The 16,750-nt window shown below is 43.0% G+C and overlaps 1 protein-coding gene across 1 annotated transcript in view; it reads right to left on the reverse strand.

Moving 5' to 3' along the window:
• Dyrk4 (dual specificity tyrosine phosphorylation regulated kinase 4) overlaps positions 1 to 16,231 on the reverse strand; it is a 33,422-nt gene extending 17,191 nt beyond the window's left edge. Inside the window, exons 1-4 of the mRNA XM_021631749.1 lie at positions 16,145 to 16,231; positions 3,082 to 3,162; positions 2,232 to 2,348; positions 1,448 to 1,586 (exon numbers count right to left, since the gene is read on the reverse strand). Of these exons, the coding sequence (XP_021487424.1) occupies positions 1,448 to 1,586; positions 2,232 to 2,348; positions 3,082 to 3,162; positions 16,145 to 16,231 (424 nt within the window). The remainder of the gene's footprint in view (positions 1 to 1,447; positions 1,587 to 2,231; positions 2,349 to 3,081; positions 3,163 to 16,144) is intronic.
• Between the last annotated feature and the right edge of the window lie 519 nt (positions 16,232 to 16,750).

Genomic DNA, 16,750 nt, shown 5'->3' on the forward strand with positions numbered 1-16,750 from the left:
CAGATCTGTGCTGAGCCAGCCCAGGTAGCATCTCAGGGCATAGGGAAGAATGTTTCTGAGCTAGATGGTCAGATCTCGGCAAGGGTGTGTGTGTGTGTGTGTGTGTGTGTGTGTGTGTGTGTGTGTGTTAGGGCAGATGTAAGATATTATAGGTGATAGCCAACTTTAAGAATTAAAAGAAAAACTTATGTGTATTTTGCTTGCATTTACATCTGTATACCTCATGTGTGCCTGGTGCCTGCAGAGGTGAGAAGAGGCCATCAGATCTCCTGGAACTGGAGTTAAAAAAAAAAAATGGTTGTAAACTGCCACATTGGTGGGTGCTGGGAACCAAACCGGCATCTGCTGCATGATCTGCCGGGCATTTAACCTCAGATCTCTCCATCCCCAGTGATGTCAACTTTAATATATGGGGGTTTCTCTGGAGGGAGAATTGAGGAAGGGTACCTACTTGTTTTGGAAGCTGTTTGCTGAAGACTTATAGAAGGAAGTACTGGGAGGGGGAAAAAATGAGGCACAAGGCAACCTCTGTCCTCCTACAAGTAACGAGGCTAGAGGGTGAATCACGATGGATGTTCTCCACCCAGAGGCAGAACCAAGCCTTGAGACAGCAAGGAAGCAGATACCGCTCCCCACAAAGGCAGAACTAGCTCACAACAGAAGCTGTCTCCTCAGGGATCATTCCTGGGATGTTGGAAGGAGGAGGGTGGCCAGTCAACTCAGGTCAACTCAGTCTTGTGGCGGAAGAGCTGCCGACTGGACAAGGCTGATGCATGAAAGCATTCAGCAGACTTCGGTTCTCTTGCTTTGAGTCTGAAGGGGGAAGCTCTGAATCTCTGAACCTCAGGAAGAATCTTGCTTCTGATCTTTCTGGCTCCATCACGCACAATCACAGAAACTTTACCAGGCAGGCATCACAGGAAAGCTTCCCTCATGACTCAGTGCACTTCACACACCTGGCGGTCTCCTACGAGAGCTACAGAATCAAACTTCCCAGTCAGGCAGCATTCTCATGCACCTCCATGTTGATCCCAGGAACCCACACACACCATTTGGAACCCTCTTCCTAGTCCTGATTGAGGAAGAGGAAGCTTCCAAATAACTGACTGTGACAGTTCAGCACTTCTCACCCTTAATTCTACCTCTCACTCCTTTTCACCTGAGACCATACAACATACTGCCCCCTGTCCACACTGACACAGCTGACCTTGACCTAGTGCAGTTCCCCGGGCAACAACAAACCATAGAGAGCTGCCGCTCACCCCTTAGCCAGCCACAGTGAGAAGTCACGGAATTAACTTTGTTCATTCTGGTCCTTTGCCTTAGGTGATGACTCCAGCACGTGGAAGCTTGTCTCACCATAGCTCAGCTCAACTTTCAACAGTTTGGCCATGCATAACCATGCGTCCGCTTTCACTCTACCTTGCTACAGCTCCCAAAGTCATACCTGCTGCTGTAAGAGGGGCCTTGTACCTCTTTGGTAGTTCCAGATATGGCTTGTTATCTTGGGGTTTAAAGTTAACATCGGAAAGTACTTCTGAAGTCTTGATCTCAGAGGATAGCAGTTGATTGTGAATTTGATTTTCCTGCTCAAGGAAATAAGTTTGTAAGAAAGGACTGGTTTCTCTTGGGTGTGGGGGGTGGTCATAGGTCTTCCAGTTGACCCAATAGACCCACCCCCAGCCAGGATCTTTTCCTACCACTTTCAGGAGAAAAGAATTAAGATTTAAGAGAGAGTAAGTCTCTCAACTTTCTCCTAAGAGAGAGTTTTGAGTCTTGTATGATGCCCTGGAGGGCCACTACATTACATTATACAGTTGATGGCCCAGTGGCATGTCACTGTAGAGAAAGATGCAACCGTTTTTACTGATGCTTTCGTGGAGGCCATGACGGTGGTTACTTTTCATTGTCATCTTGGCTGGGATTTCCAGTCACCACGGAAACACATCTCTTGATTTCTCTATGAGAGGTTTCCAGAACTAAAGAACGAAGACCCACCTTGTATGTGGGAAGTGCCATTAATGGAGGGTTGGGGGTTGCCCCAGATGGAAAAGAAAGAGAAATTGAGCCATTTACACATCAGGGACTTCATTTCTCGTTTCCTTGATGAATGCTCATGATACCACAGAGAGCCCATTTTATAAGTGAAAGAAAGTCAAGGCCCATTCGTTCACATTTTCACTTAGGCCATGAATCTGCTTGCACAAGAGCATGTCCATTGTCTTACTCACCAGATGCAGAATGGATGGCTTTGATAAGACTTTGTTGCCAATGTGGGGGAAGTTAACTCTATCCCTCTTCCCCTTTGTGTCCATAAAAGGGAGCGCAGTAATGCTGCTGTTTGGATTCTACAGAAGGAGAAAGTGAACAAGTTACAGACATCCCAGAAAAGGAAGTGTGTTCTGGGCTATCTCTTCTATCCATAACTCCACACCTGTGTGGTATCTAACCTAGGTTCCTGAAAAAAAGCAGATTCCAGAGAGCAGAGTAGTCTATCAGGTCAACTAGGGGTTTGAATCCTACCTCTGCCAGTAATGAACTGTAAGCCTCCATGAGGTTACACTGACTTTCTAAGACTCGTTTATTCATTGCTACCATGGTGACAAAAATGGGACATACTTTATAAGACTTTTGTGGGGAAATATATGTAGAGTGTTTTAAAAGTGCTGGCCAGTATTATCACCAATGCAATGTTGGAGACCGTGCCCCCCAAGGAAAAAATCCATCTCCAAGACAGGATTTTATTTCCAGTTAAGAAATGGTATTTTTCAATATGTCTCCCAAAGGAAGTGTTTGTCTGACTTTCATACAATGCTCTGAAAATGTGTCCAGATATGGAGAAGTTCCTCCTGCTGTATATGTAACACAAACCCCAATCTTCTCAATGGACACATTATAATTTGATCCTTATTATCCTTCATTGTTTGTTTTATGGATTGATTGGGAGAGGGTTCATCTATCAATACACAGCCATATTTAGAGTGTGGTTGTTATTAAACAAACTGTCCTGCTAAACTCTATCCCAACCATCTGCTTGTCTTCACTGTCTCCTAGAGAAAAGGCACTGGCTGTCACCCCTACCTTATGTGAATATCGGGTCATTCTGAGCTTCTTGATCTTGGAGGGTGCCTTCTGGACTTGAACCAAAGGCTTATTCTCAACCTGGGTCTGGAGGGAGAGAATTGACATAGAGCTTGGCTGCTTTCATCTCAAGCCACCTGAGCATTTCATTTTCCATTATGATAAAGTGTCCTTGAAGCCAATTCTCCTAACTTTAAGTTCCAAAAACTCAAGAGAAGATCAAAGAAGTACTCAGTGAATGTATGAATGAAATGTTACACAAACACACACTCTTTCCAGAAGTGCCAATTGTGGACTGATTTATCCTATGTTTGCCACACTTAAGAAAAGAAAGAAAGAAAGAAAGAAAGAAAGAAAGAAAGAAAGAAAGAAAGAAAGAAAGAAAGAAAGAAAGAAAATAATGTAGAGCCAAAGAGCCAAGTGGGGAGATGCCTTCCTATAGTTCCCACACTGGGATAAGTGAGACAAGAGGGTTGTGAGTTCTAGGACAGCCTGACTATAAAGCAAGATCTTATCTTAAGAAACAAAGCTGTCAGTACAACTTTTTCACCAACAAAATATTATCTGGAATCCCTGGAATAAAACCCAATCTGTTCTTGCTCATTAGATAATAAAACACTTGTAGCCTTGCCCAGAACTGTCTTTACCATCAATGTGTTGAAAGGTCACTCAGTGGGACCTTCCAGAATCTAGGTGACAAGTCTTAATGCCAGTGATCTGACTAAAGGAGAGTTCACATCTAGAAAGGATTGAGGAGAGAAAAAATCAAATCCTGGAATAGGGTGCACTGAGGGTTGAGCAAGCCCAACATGGAGGCACGCAACTTCACTGTGTGCTACGCACAGAGAGAAGCTGACCCAGTGACAGGGCATTCATGCCACTGAGAAACTATTACAACAGTGAACTGTTGTGAGATTTAATTTTTTCTTTGCATGCACTATGTATTCAAAGGCTGGTTTCTGTACTCAGAGATCTGGTTGTGGTCCTGACTTCGGAATTGACATTATTTGGAAGCACCTCCTGTATGTTGTAGACATTGTTCTCCATCACCTTCTACTTGGTTAAATAAAGGGCTGAACAGCCAATAGCTGGGCAGAAGAGGATTAGGCTTGATTTCAGAACCCAGTGAAGAGGTTCTCAGGTGCGGACTGGGAGAGTGCCATGAGGACTTGGATGAACAAGGAGGTGCCAGAATGACACTAAGATGACAGGTAACAGGCCAGGTGGTCAGGTTAGAATAGCTCAGATATGTCCAGCTATAGTGCCTGAAGCTTTTAATAAAAATAATAGGTCTCACGGAGAGCAACAGAACCAAAACATCTGGGCCTAGAGTCTCTTTTCTGAGACTGATACTCCAACCAAGGACCATGCATTCAGATAACCCAGAACCCATGCACAGATGTAGCCCATGGCAGCTCAGTCTCCAAGTGGGTTGCTTAGTAAGGGGAACAGGGGCTGTCTCTGACATGAACTCAGTGGCTGGCTCTTTGATCACCTCCTTGTGATAGGGGGAGCAGCCTTACCAGTCTACAGAGGAAGACAATACAGCCAGTCCTGGTGAAACCTGATAGGCTAGGGTCAGATGAAAGGGGAGGAGGACCTCTCCTATCAATGGACTGGAGAAGGGGAATGGGAGAAGAAAAGGGAGGGAGGGCAGGATTGGAAGGGATGAAGGAGGGGCTACAGCTGGGATACAAAGTGAATAAATTGTAATAAATAAAAAAAATTTAAAGAGAAAAAAAATAGGTCCCCACGTCATTCTTTGGGAGCTAGGGTGGGCAATGAATCTGAATTTTGTGGTTGTTATTATAAGGGATAGGATTAAAATTTAAGTAAAAAATAAAATAGAGACAGAACCCCCCTCTGTAAAATTTGGCAGTTGGGTATGATACCTGAATTTACTATCCTCTAGTTAGGGCCTCCTCAGAGCTGTGTTGATGGGGACTGATTCAAGAGTCAACTGTGAGCCCCTATACTTTGGAAGAGGACTGAAGGAGAGGGGCATGCACGCAGAATGGCCGTGATCTCAGACTACAGGTGTTAATCTGCTAATGTGTGCTAAATTCAGGATTTGTCTGTCCATTGCATGGGTACTGGTGTCTGAAGAAATAACTAAACATTAATTTTAAAAGTGAAAGAATCCTATGAAGTATGTTTTTGGTTAAAACTCACAAAATGACCATCTATATCAACAAGCTGGCCTTGAGAATGCAACGGAAAGACTGACAGATCAATGGTAATTATATTAAGAATATGCAGCTCAGGCTATCAGAAAAAAGGTGTGGGCAATCAGGCCTTCACCTAGGGAGATGTCAGTGTAAGGGCTACAAGCCTGGGGAGTGGAGAGAGAGAGAGAGTTGGACAAGGAAGTTGAAGAGTTGTGAAGGAGGAAAAAAATATGCTATGGGATGAAACTATTGTAACCTGTACATAACAGTGGTCTCTGTTGTCCATGTTGGGTAATCTGTAGCCCGGCCTGAAAGATGAGCTAAGAAACTTGGTCTTTGTCCTATGGGTAACTATGAACCACTGGCAGTTTATACCGTATGGGCAGAGTCTCAGAGAGACCTCTTTAGCAGAGATATGGAATAAAATAATACTCATAGACATGAAGAATTGGAAATCAGCTCTCCCTCCCTCTTCCCCCTGTCTTTTCCTTATTTTTATTTTAAAATCACAAGCATTCATGAGCATACCTGCTGGAAGTTTTTAATTCAACAACTTCACTAATCACTGAATTTGGACAGTTATTAGCTATTCCTCGTGTGATATGAGGACGGGATCAGTAAAATCCTCACAGGGATGTGGTGAGGATTACAGTAACATGTGTAACATGCTAAGACTGGTGCCTTGCGCACACTGAGACTCCAACTGGAAATCATTTCCCTTTGCTAGAAAGATCCCAGGGTGGTCATGCTCATTTCCCCTGAAACTGGAAACGCTAAGAATGCAGACATTCTAGATGACAGAAACCAAATGTGGCCACAAACTTAAAGGATCATAATGTTTAACTCGAAAAAAAGAATAAAACAGAACACAATTTCTGGGAGGTAACAATCAGATTCTGACAAACACATGCACTGGTACTGAAAATGGTGACAGGAGGGAGATGGCAGGTTTCTTATTGTTGGGGTGGAAGCTTACAGATCAGTGAGGTTCCATCAACAGCAGCATCCCATTATAATTGACTAGGATTGGACACAGAAGAACTCATGTTTAATTTAACATACATACACATGGCTACACATAAATACTTCTATATAGGCGTAGGTACATAGATGAGTACACACACACACACACACACACACACACACACACACACACACACACACACTTCCTTTGTCCCTAAGAGAACTTAACAGAAATAACACCCCAGCAGAAATAAGCATTGTGGAGGCTGGAGAAATGGCTCAGTGGTTAAGAGCACTGGCTGCTCTTTCAGAGGTCCTCAGTGCAATTCCTGGAAACCACGTGATGGTTCACAGCCAATGGGATTCAATGCTCTCTTTGGCATACAAGCTCTATGTGCAGATAGATCACTCATAAACTTAAAATAAAGAAATAAGCATTGTCTTTTGGTCCCTCACTGCTTCGTTTCCAATAAATGAATCTCCCTTGAATGCAGATTAAAGGGCTGGGAGACTAGATAAAAAGTGGTCCACATTAGGAAACCAAGTCCTAGAAAGCCAGGTACAAACAGTCCAAACAGCTGGGTGTCCATTTCCATGTGAGTCACACGAGATGATCAGATGACCTGTGAGTCACACGAGCTGATCATGTGACCTCTTTGTCAGAATGAAGGAGGGATGTAAAAGAATGGGAATCCCCAGAACCACACAGGGCTCACAGAAGAGGATTTCCCCAGTGTCCTCTACCAGTGACATTCTGTCCTCTCCCCTCTGGCTTACATTTTCACCACACTAGACCCCAAGGGTACATGCGCATCCTTGTCCAACTCGGATGAAAAGCCCTGTGCAGTTTACAAGGGCCACTCTAAGAGCTAAAGGATAATGGCTCTCTTCCCCACTTAGAGCTCGTCCAACAGGATCCCAAGCTGTGTCTCCTGGTCTTATTACCTCAGAATGAGTCTTGGATGTCCTCATCTGTGAAGTCTGGGGAAGAAAGCATCTAGGCTGTAGGCAGGCATTGGGTCCCCTGGTCCACCGTGCCTAGGCCACCTAGCTTGTTCAGAAGGCCACCATCAAACAACCTTGCCTTAGTCATTCCTTACAGGCTATTTGTCTGTTTTCTTCGTTGGCTCCTCTTCCTCCTCTTCTTCCTTTCTCTCTCTCTCTCTCTCTCTCTCTCTCTCTCTCTCTCTCTCTCTCAACAAAACATAACAAAAAAAGAAAGAAAAAAACAACTCCCTAGAGCCTCCACAACCCTCTCCCAGAGGTCAGAAAAACCAAGAGTTCAAAACAGATGCTTCATGTAAGAAGGGAGTGTGATACAACAAGAGAAGAAAGATCATTAGGGAATTGATATGGAACACAATTTAAATGCTGGGAAAGGGGAAGGCGTCTTGACCCTGCAACCTGGTTGAGGCACTACGCTATGTCACTAGCTGTAGATCTTGGCTAATCAAGGTTTCTGTCTTTCTGCCACGTTTAGCTAAGAGTCTCAGCTGAAAGCCCCTTTGCTGTACATGAGGAAGCCCAGAATGCCTAGGCAATAAGGAACTGCCTCCTGGGTCCTCCCCACTGGCAAGGTTGGCCTCTGGAGACCAATTAGTGGAATGACAGGGGAACAGCAGCTCCTCATGTCATGGACTCAGTGTCCTCCCAGGAGACCTGTCGACTAGCCCCTGGCCATACTTGAGAGAAGAGCAGGAACTCAGGCCTGGAAGCCCAGACACCTGAAGTCATTGCCTACTTCTCGTGGTGCCTGGCATTGGGGGAGACACCTCTCCTATGGCTTCATTAGCGGAGCTCCGATCATCATGATACCAGGGCCAGTCTTAGGGAATATTACACAAGAAGAAAGATAAGCCAAGATTATCTGAGTAAAACGTTCAAGAAAAACACACGCACACACACACACACAACTGTGGCAAATTTGGGTCTAGAACAAAAGCCCCCTCATATCTTTTTACAGAGTTATGCTGTTACTTCTGACCTTTTTATGCTCTTCTACTAAGCAGAGTGACAAGGAAATACAAAATACTTCCCCCTCCAAAACTCTCAAATTAAAATGAAATTCAGGAGGCTGAAGCAGGCAAAAGCACTTCCAGAAAACCCGGCTTTGATTCTCAGCCATGTGGCAGCTTACAACTTACAACTATCTATAGCTCCAGTTCCAGGGGATTAGACACCCTTTTCTGGCCTCCTTGGGCACCAGATGTGTACATACATACAAGCAATATATACATATATATATATATGTATATACACATATATATACATATATACATATATATATACATATATATGTATACAATATATACATATATATATACATATATATATAAGTTACAAATAAATAAATCTTTTAAGTAAATAAATAAAAATGAACTCATGTTTTTATTCTGGTGATATCTGGATATGGTCGCAGAAAGCAATTAGCCAAGAACTGTTGCATGAAACACTGTTTCTGTAACATAGAGCTGTATGTACCAAGGAAGTGTTAAAGGAGGTCATTTTTAATACTGTGTTCGGTTTGATTTATGCCATGACCTTGTTTATGTTACTTCTGCCTGAAGCGCTCCCCTCTACCTCACATGTGGCCCCCTTGGACAACTCCAGCAGACATTATCACCCAGAAACAAATGCTAATGAGCCCTGTTTCTATGCCCTGTAGTGCTGTTATGGCTAGCTGCTACATCAGTGGAGCCGGTCTCTGAGTGGCCAGAGAAACTTGTCTTTACTGCAATGAGAGCCCATTTATTTGCTTGTTCACACCCAGCTCTCCGGTGTAGTCTATGCCAGAAGAGCACTATTTTCTCTCACAGCACTGATGTCAGTTTTGGCTCTGGTAGGATGGTTTCTAAAAGAATCCATCAGTGACCAGTTTTTAAGGATTCATAACATGGCTAGTGAGATGGCTTCAATGGATTAAGGTCCTTTCAGCCAGGACTGATGACCTGAGTTTGGACCCTAGGACCCACATGGATAAAGGAAACTGACTCCTACACATCGTCCTCTGACTTCACACATGGTTGGAACAAACTCTCACTCATCCCCCAACACACACAATTAAATAAATAAAATAATACAGTTAAGGAAGAATAATAGTACTGGAGATTAATAGTACATGGACTTTGAAATCTGTCTCAAAATTAAAAATATACAGACACGAAATAAACATAGGTAGATGCTTGATATCATAATTCATTAGCCAATTATGAATGTGAATCTGTTAGCACTATACAGATTTTTGGGTGACTATACTCCCAAACATTGACAATATCAAATGCGAAGAAGGAGGTGACAGTACAGGAATTCTCATTCATTACTGCTGGGAAGGCAAAATGCTATAGCTGCTTTGGGAGACAGTCTTGCTGCTTTAGAAAACAGCTAATTGTAGCCTTAACCTACAATCCACTACCCATGCTCTTGGGATTTACCCAAATAAATTGAAAACTTCTGTCCATACAAAAATTTGCATATGAATGTCCCACAGCAGCATTATTCATAACTTCTGAAAAATAACAGGTAATCAAAATGTCCCTTAAATGGTGAATAAGCAAGATGTTACATCCACATAATGATGTATTAGTTATTAATAAAATAAAATGATATTAAGCCACCAACAGTGAAAAGCACTTTTACTGCTAAATGAAGAATCCATTTGAAGAGGCTGCATGTTAGAATTGTAATTATACGATATTCTAGAAAAGGTAAAACAATTGACATGAGGAAAATGGAGGGTAGGGGTGTCATAGGAGAGTTGAATAGCAAAGAATGGGAAGTTTTTTAAGCCAGTGAATCTTTCCTGTGTTATATTCTGATTATAAATACATGACATTATGCACTGTGGCTTTTTTTTTTTTTTTTTGCACAATATAAAGAGCAAACTCACATATAAAGTATGGCCTTTGGTTGATAATAACTTACAGTATAGCACCTAGACTTTACCATAAGTGCCATAGGTGTCCTTCATTTTTTATAGATCTGTATGTCTGAATAGTACTCCTGTATGAATAGTAGGTATGTGACAACCTCAGACCAACAAACGTGGAGAGGACATTTACAACTGCCAAAAGCCTAGTAGACCTATTTTATATGTTCTGAAATATTCTAAGCTCGATAAGGTAACACTGAAGAAAAACTTAAGGAATAAAGACAGTATTATCCAGAAGAGGACACAAATGGCCAATGAACAGATGAGAGGAGGTTCAACTTCATTAATGCAATCATCCAAGGGCAAGTTAAGTGTAATCAAACTGTCGCTTAGTTACAGAGTCTGCAGATGGAACACCCACAGGGTATAAACTGATCAGCATAGTGGGGAGATGAAATGTGTGTGCAGCACCAGGGGCTAAGCATATTGACACCAGAGCTGGGAAACAATTTTGCAAAATCTGCTTAAGTTCAGAGTCCTCAAATCTCATCACTCAGGATGCCCATTCCTGGATAAATAGTCTAGAAAACACATCTGCGACAGGAGACATACATGAGCATGCAACAGGATGAGACTTACAAGGTAGCAATTGGATAACAGATGCCAAACTCAAGAGACTGATGACTTCAAAGAAGACAATGGATGGGATGGAATGAAATGGAAAGGGACACACAAGGGACTTCCTACACTGTGCTGGATACGTGGGAGGATCATTGTATTTTTTTCCCATAGTTTACATTTTAAAATAGATTTTTAATATGCATTATGATGAACGTGATTTTTTATTTTTTTTATTTTTTATTAATTGCAGTTTATTTTTAAAAAGCATTCGTGAATTACAGACCAAATCCTTAGTCCTGATTGCAGCTTTTATTAGCACGCTGGCTTTAGATACCTTGTTTAATCCTTCTGTGTCTCAGTTTCCTCTTCTGTGAAATGGGGAAGAATGTAAATGTAAAGAGAAAATAAGAAAAGCCAAAGCCGAAAATGCATTTCTAAGGACTCATTATCCTCCCTGGGAACATGCTTGTCTCAGAGCCTAGAGATGATATCCTCTGAAGCATGTATTCACTCTGCTGAATTCCAGCCCTCGGAGGGACACTCTCTCATGCCAGCTCGTGTTAACATCCTTTTCCCGGCAATTTTGGCAATCTGAAACCTTTGTTCTTTTTCCAATGTAGGGTGGCTGTGGGAATGAAGGCAGAGGAACTGCTAGTCAGGTAGACCTCAGGAGGAAGAGTGGGGCCCTGGGAGAGTGTAAAAAGAGATGTAAGTGTTCTCCTTCAGGATGCCAAGTCTTCTCCACAGGTACTACTGGGCAGCAGACTATGCCTGGTTTGCACCTCCTATCCACTCTAGTGGATGCGTTTAAGTGTTCTGTGGTCATGAAAGGCACTTCCCCTGAACCTCTTCGTTTGTGCTGGAAATAGGAATGGGTCCCCCTTGGTACCAGTGTGCCATGCGACAAAGCGAGAGTCGACTGATAAGCGAGACCTCTGCTTTGTGCTCCACTCAGTTTTGATTAGAGTTTCTAACTCTTTGCAGCAGCAAGCGGTTGGTTTGGTGATCTTCCCCGAGGCTTTTTGGATGCAGAATGCTGATGAGACAAAAATGGGTGGGTCTTGGGTACTTCCTTCCACCATATGAAGCTCAGTTCCTGTCTTTCATGAAGAGCTGCTTTCTATTAAACATGGAGGGTAGAAGTCGGGAGCATATGGCCAGGATCTGTTCATGCTCATTAATACCTCATTAATTAATTAATATCACTCATTAATACTGTCAGAGTTAGTATTACAAGAAACCATTAACACGAGTCCAGCATCACAAGAAACCGTCAATGATTCATCTCTTGAGAAATACGTATTCATCTATTTGTTTGTTTATTGATTTAGAAACAGCATATCATGCAGCCCAGGCTGGCTTTCAACTCTTTCTGTAGCTGAATATGACCTTGAACTCCTGATCCTCCTGTCTCCACCTACCAAGTGTTAGAATTACAGGTGTGTGCCACCATACCTGGCATTTAAGTATGTAGTTGTGTCTACATAATAGAAAAAAATATTTTAAATCTTTATTTAAAGATTTTTTTTTAAATTTGTGTGTGCACATGCCTACATACATGCATGAGAACTGTATGCATGCATGGTCAGAGAACAGAAGTGCCAGATTCCCTGAAGCTAGATCACAGGCAGCTTAAACTTGGGTACTTTGCAATAGCATTAAGTGTCCTTAGCTGTCAAGTTATCTCTCCAGCCCAAAAGAACTTTTTTTTTTAATTTTTTTATCAGTTACATTTTATTAACTCTGTATCCCAGCCGTGTCCCGATCCCTCATTCCCTCTCAGTCCCTCCCTCCCTCCCTCATCTCCACCGTGCCCCTTTCCAAGTCCACTGATAGGGGGGACCTCCTCCCCATTCATCTGATCCTGTTTTATCAGGTATCTTCAGGACTGGCTGCAAAGCCCTCCTCTGTGGCCTAACAGGACTGCTCCTCCCTTCGGGGGTGGGGAGACCAAAGAGCCAGTCATTGAGTTCCTGTTAGAAATAGTCCCTGTTCCCCTCACTTTGGGAAACCAATTGGTTACTGAGCTACCACAGGCTACATCTGAGTGGAGGTTCTAGGTTATATCCATACATGGTCCTTGGTTGAATGTCAGTCTCAGAAAAGACCCTGTGCCCAGAAGAACTTTTTTTTTTAACAAAGCATCCATAACCCTGAGAGACTTCCCCAGACACAGTTGATTGTATGATCCATTCTGTCTCATCAGCATCCAAAAGTCCTGAAGAAAAACACCATCCCAAACAGTTGCCATTGCAAAAGTTAGAAATCCCAGTCAAAACCGCCTGGAGCACAAAGTAGCTGTCCCATTTTGTCAAATGAGTCCAGCTTTGCTGTGTGGCACACACAAATATCCACTACTAGGTCTCCAATGCCACTCTCAGCATGTACTTTTAACCAGACCTCTGGGCTTTATCTGAAGGATCTGGGGTTTAAAAATTATACGGACTTGCTGGTCTGTTTTGTTTTTCTGTCTTGTGGCTTTTGTTGTTGTTGTTTTAGGGTATCTTTATTCTGTAGCCTATGCTGGCCTGGGACTCACTATGTAGTCCAAGCTGGCTTCAAAATTGAGGCTGTCCTCCTAAACCAGCCTCCAGGGTGCTGGCACGAGTCGGAACATGCACCTTTAAAAATATATCCAACCCTTAGAACAATTTTGGATATGAGTTGACAATAGAGAGTTGTAGAGGACACAAGTGAACAAATATACTCCATTGCCAGTCTGTGCCAGTAAGTGTCCTTGTTCCAGCATCCAGCACTGGTCCAACAGAGGAAACCTTTGTTGCCTGACATATGTCCCTTGTGAAACAGGTAAAACAAAGAAGTGCAATGCTTTCTGAATAGCCACATTTGCAAAGGAAAGAGAAGTGGTATTATTTCAAATGAATCAATATAAAATTATCTTACAAGTTTTCTTGTTGCTTTCATTAATATGCTATAAAATCTACCTAATTAAAAAAATAATATTTTATGCTCCGTTTTGAGGGGTGACAAGGTCTTCAAGACTAGCAATGTATTTCACATCCTCATTATGAATTAGAAGCAAGAGCTCCAAGGCCTCGGATGGCCAGTAGTGACATATTGGGCAGTCCCACTTTAAAGAGTGAGATAGATAGTAAACAAACAAACAAATAAACAAGGGCATGAAAGAAAGGCCTATGGAATTGACAATAACTGAATAGTTTAAAAGACTTAAGAAAAGCAGGAACCTGACGAGTACCTGTGCTTTGGACGCTGAAAACAGAAATTGTTTGTTTAGCCCAGTTCTAGCCTTACTTCATCACATCTGTATTTGAGAGATCAAGGAGATTCTAAAATCATATTGTAAATGAACAATACCTTTGCTCTGGCTGCTCTCCTTCCTGATAAGGTCTAACCTGACCCTTTGGGGCCATGGAGCTCCTCAAGTCTCATAAACCAGATACACCAAAGACTCAGAAAAACCAGGCAAACTCCAGCAGCCAGCTCACAGGAATGACATCGAGCGAGTATTCATTCCCTTTGCCTGCATTCCAGATAAACTAACACGGAACATTTCCCTGAAGTTCACGGATGGGCTCCTCTGTGAGTTCTTTGATCCTCCAACTCAGCAGGAAGCCTGGGACCCCCACTACCATCAAGGATGAGAAGCTCTGTCAGTGGCAGATGGCTCTAATGGCTTATAATGTTTTAGCAAAGAATGGAGGCACTGTGAAACCCCCTCTTGCTAGAGAGCCAACCATGATGTTGTCTCAAAACAGGTGAAATCAAAACCATATTGTTTTCTGAGATAGGATCCCATGGTCTCAACCTCACTATGCAGCTGAAGATGTCTTTGTCAGGATGTTTGTCTGCCTTCACCCCACATTTGCTGGGATCATGGGCATGTGCCAACAAGCCCAGTGATTTTTTTTATACCCTCCCAATCCAATCAAGGTATTTTAAGAATTATTTTATTATTTTATTTTTTGGGGTGTTTTACCTGCATGTATGTGTGTGTATCATATGCATACAGTACCCATGGAAGGCAGAAGAGCTGTTGGAAGTCACCCACACTCAGGAAGGAGTCTTTCAACCTTAGTTAATTCTCTCTGGGTTCCCTCACAGATGTCCCCACAAGTGTGGTTTTGAAATCTACTGTGGCCTTCTTAGACCAGTCAAGTGGCAATGAGTATTTCTTTGGATAAGCCTGCTTCTCATTGATTTGATACTCATGTGTCTCCTCAAACTGCCCCTGCCCCTCAATTGCTCATTCTTTATTTAATAAAGCAAAATGCGCCCAGTCCATTGCCAAGAACTCCCTAAGTCTTTACAGTCTCAACATTTTTCAGAAATCCAAGCCCAGCGTTTCCTCCTCCCAATCACTGGAAATACAGGGTAGGGCCACCAAGCCAGGCCAGATCCATTTCTTTGAGTTATAATTCTGGGGTTCTGGGGAACACAATCAGGAATGCTGCTCAGAGGAGGTGACATAGAATCCTAGGTTTAGGGAGGTGGCAAGGCATCACGGGAGCCTACCATATATGCTGCTAATACTGGAGCCTCTAACCATGGATGCAGGGGTGCACTTCAGGTCTTCGTACCTGACTGCTTTGGGATAACGTTTTCTTAAAAAATCATCCTAAGAAAAGATCTTCAACAATGTATTGTTTTGAACATGCCGAGTGGTAGACCAATCGAAGAAGCTCCCCTTTACCTACTTCATAGACTACATCTAGCCTAACTTCTGCTCTGTGCCTTTCATTAGATTTTGAGGTTGAGGGAAAAAATAAATTATTATGTCTTTATCAGGAAAAAGAACATATTTTCTGGAAATGATCTCGAATGTCCTGAGGTAGACCCAGGTAGACAGAAGGGAGAAGCAACAACTGTGGATACATCATTGGACGGCAACTTCTCCAGTGCGAGTCACCTGTTTAATGGAGGCCTCACAGGCCTGGCTGCTTTTCCCTTTGAGTCCACCAGGATAGGTAACCCTGACTGTCAAACTGATAAGATTCAATCTCTGCATATGGCTGGGAGGGTGCTTCCGGAGAGCTTCCACTGGTAAGACCCACTCTGAATGTGGGTGGACTCACTCCATGGGTTTCAGTCCTGGACTGAATGGAGAAGAGGAAGCGAGCAGGACACCAACACTCATCTCTGTTTTTGGACTTCAGATGCAATGTGACCAGGCACCTCCTGCTCTTGTCATCATGCGCTCCCTGTCATGGTGCATTGCACTGCACCTTCTGACTGTGAGCCAAAGCAAACCCTTTCTTTCTCCCTCAAGTTGCATGGTTCCAATATTTTATCATAGCAACAGGAAAGTCAGCATTGGCTTCACCAATCATCTGGGTCCCCCACACCTTCACCCCAATACTGTCCTCGAGGTGCTTGGGTGGGAGACTCTCCCTGGGTCTAGGAGGGATCTCCACATCTTCCTGGAGATATCCCTGCTCCTCACTTGGGACTCGATGACACTTACCTTAACAGAGGTGAAGCTTTGCTTCTTCCTTGCTTTCAAAATTGGGAAGGTTGTCAAACTGCGTTTCCTTGACTTGTTCGCATCCATTGGAATCCTGCAGGAGAGAGAGCGAAAAGTAAAAAGTAGGTTCTGGGCATGGAAGTATATGTCTGTAATGCCAGCACTAGATCTAAGGAAAGAGGATCTCAAGTTCTAGGCTACTCTGAGATACATAGAAAGACCCTGTCTCAAAGATGGTGGAGGAGGAGGTAGCAGTGGTGGTGGTAAGAGTGATGGTGGTGGTAATGATGGTAATGGTGGTGGTGGTAAAGCAACAATAGCAAGGTGGAAATATGGATAAAATACAAATAAAGGCCAGCATACTTGGGAAAAAGAAAGAGGGAAAGCTGATGTCCTGTCACCATTCTTGTGCCATCCTCGTTCAGAACACAACTGGATGAATAACTAACTTGCTACAAGATAAAAGAACTTGTACATGGTTATGGAATCTAAACAGAGTTGTGCTACGTTAGTGGAAGGCAAGTCATAGGGGACTCTGGGGACATTTTCAGTTCTTGTTAGCTGTGGAGTACTGTTGAAATTTTGTCCCCTGATGTTCCTCTGCAG

The sequence above is a fragment of the Meriones unguiculatus genome, chromosome 5 (assembly GCF_030254825.1).
Source record: "Meriones unguiculatus strain TT.TT164.6M chromosome 5, Bangor_MerUng_6.1, whole genome shotgun sequence".
Lineage (NCBI taxonomy): Eukaryota > Metazoa > Chordata > Mammalia > Rodentia > Muridae > Meriones > Meriones unguiculatus.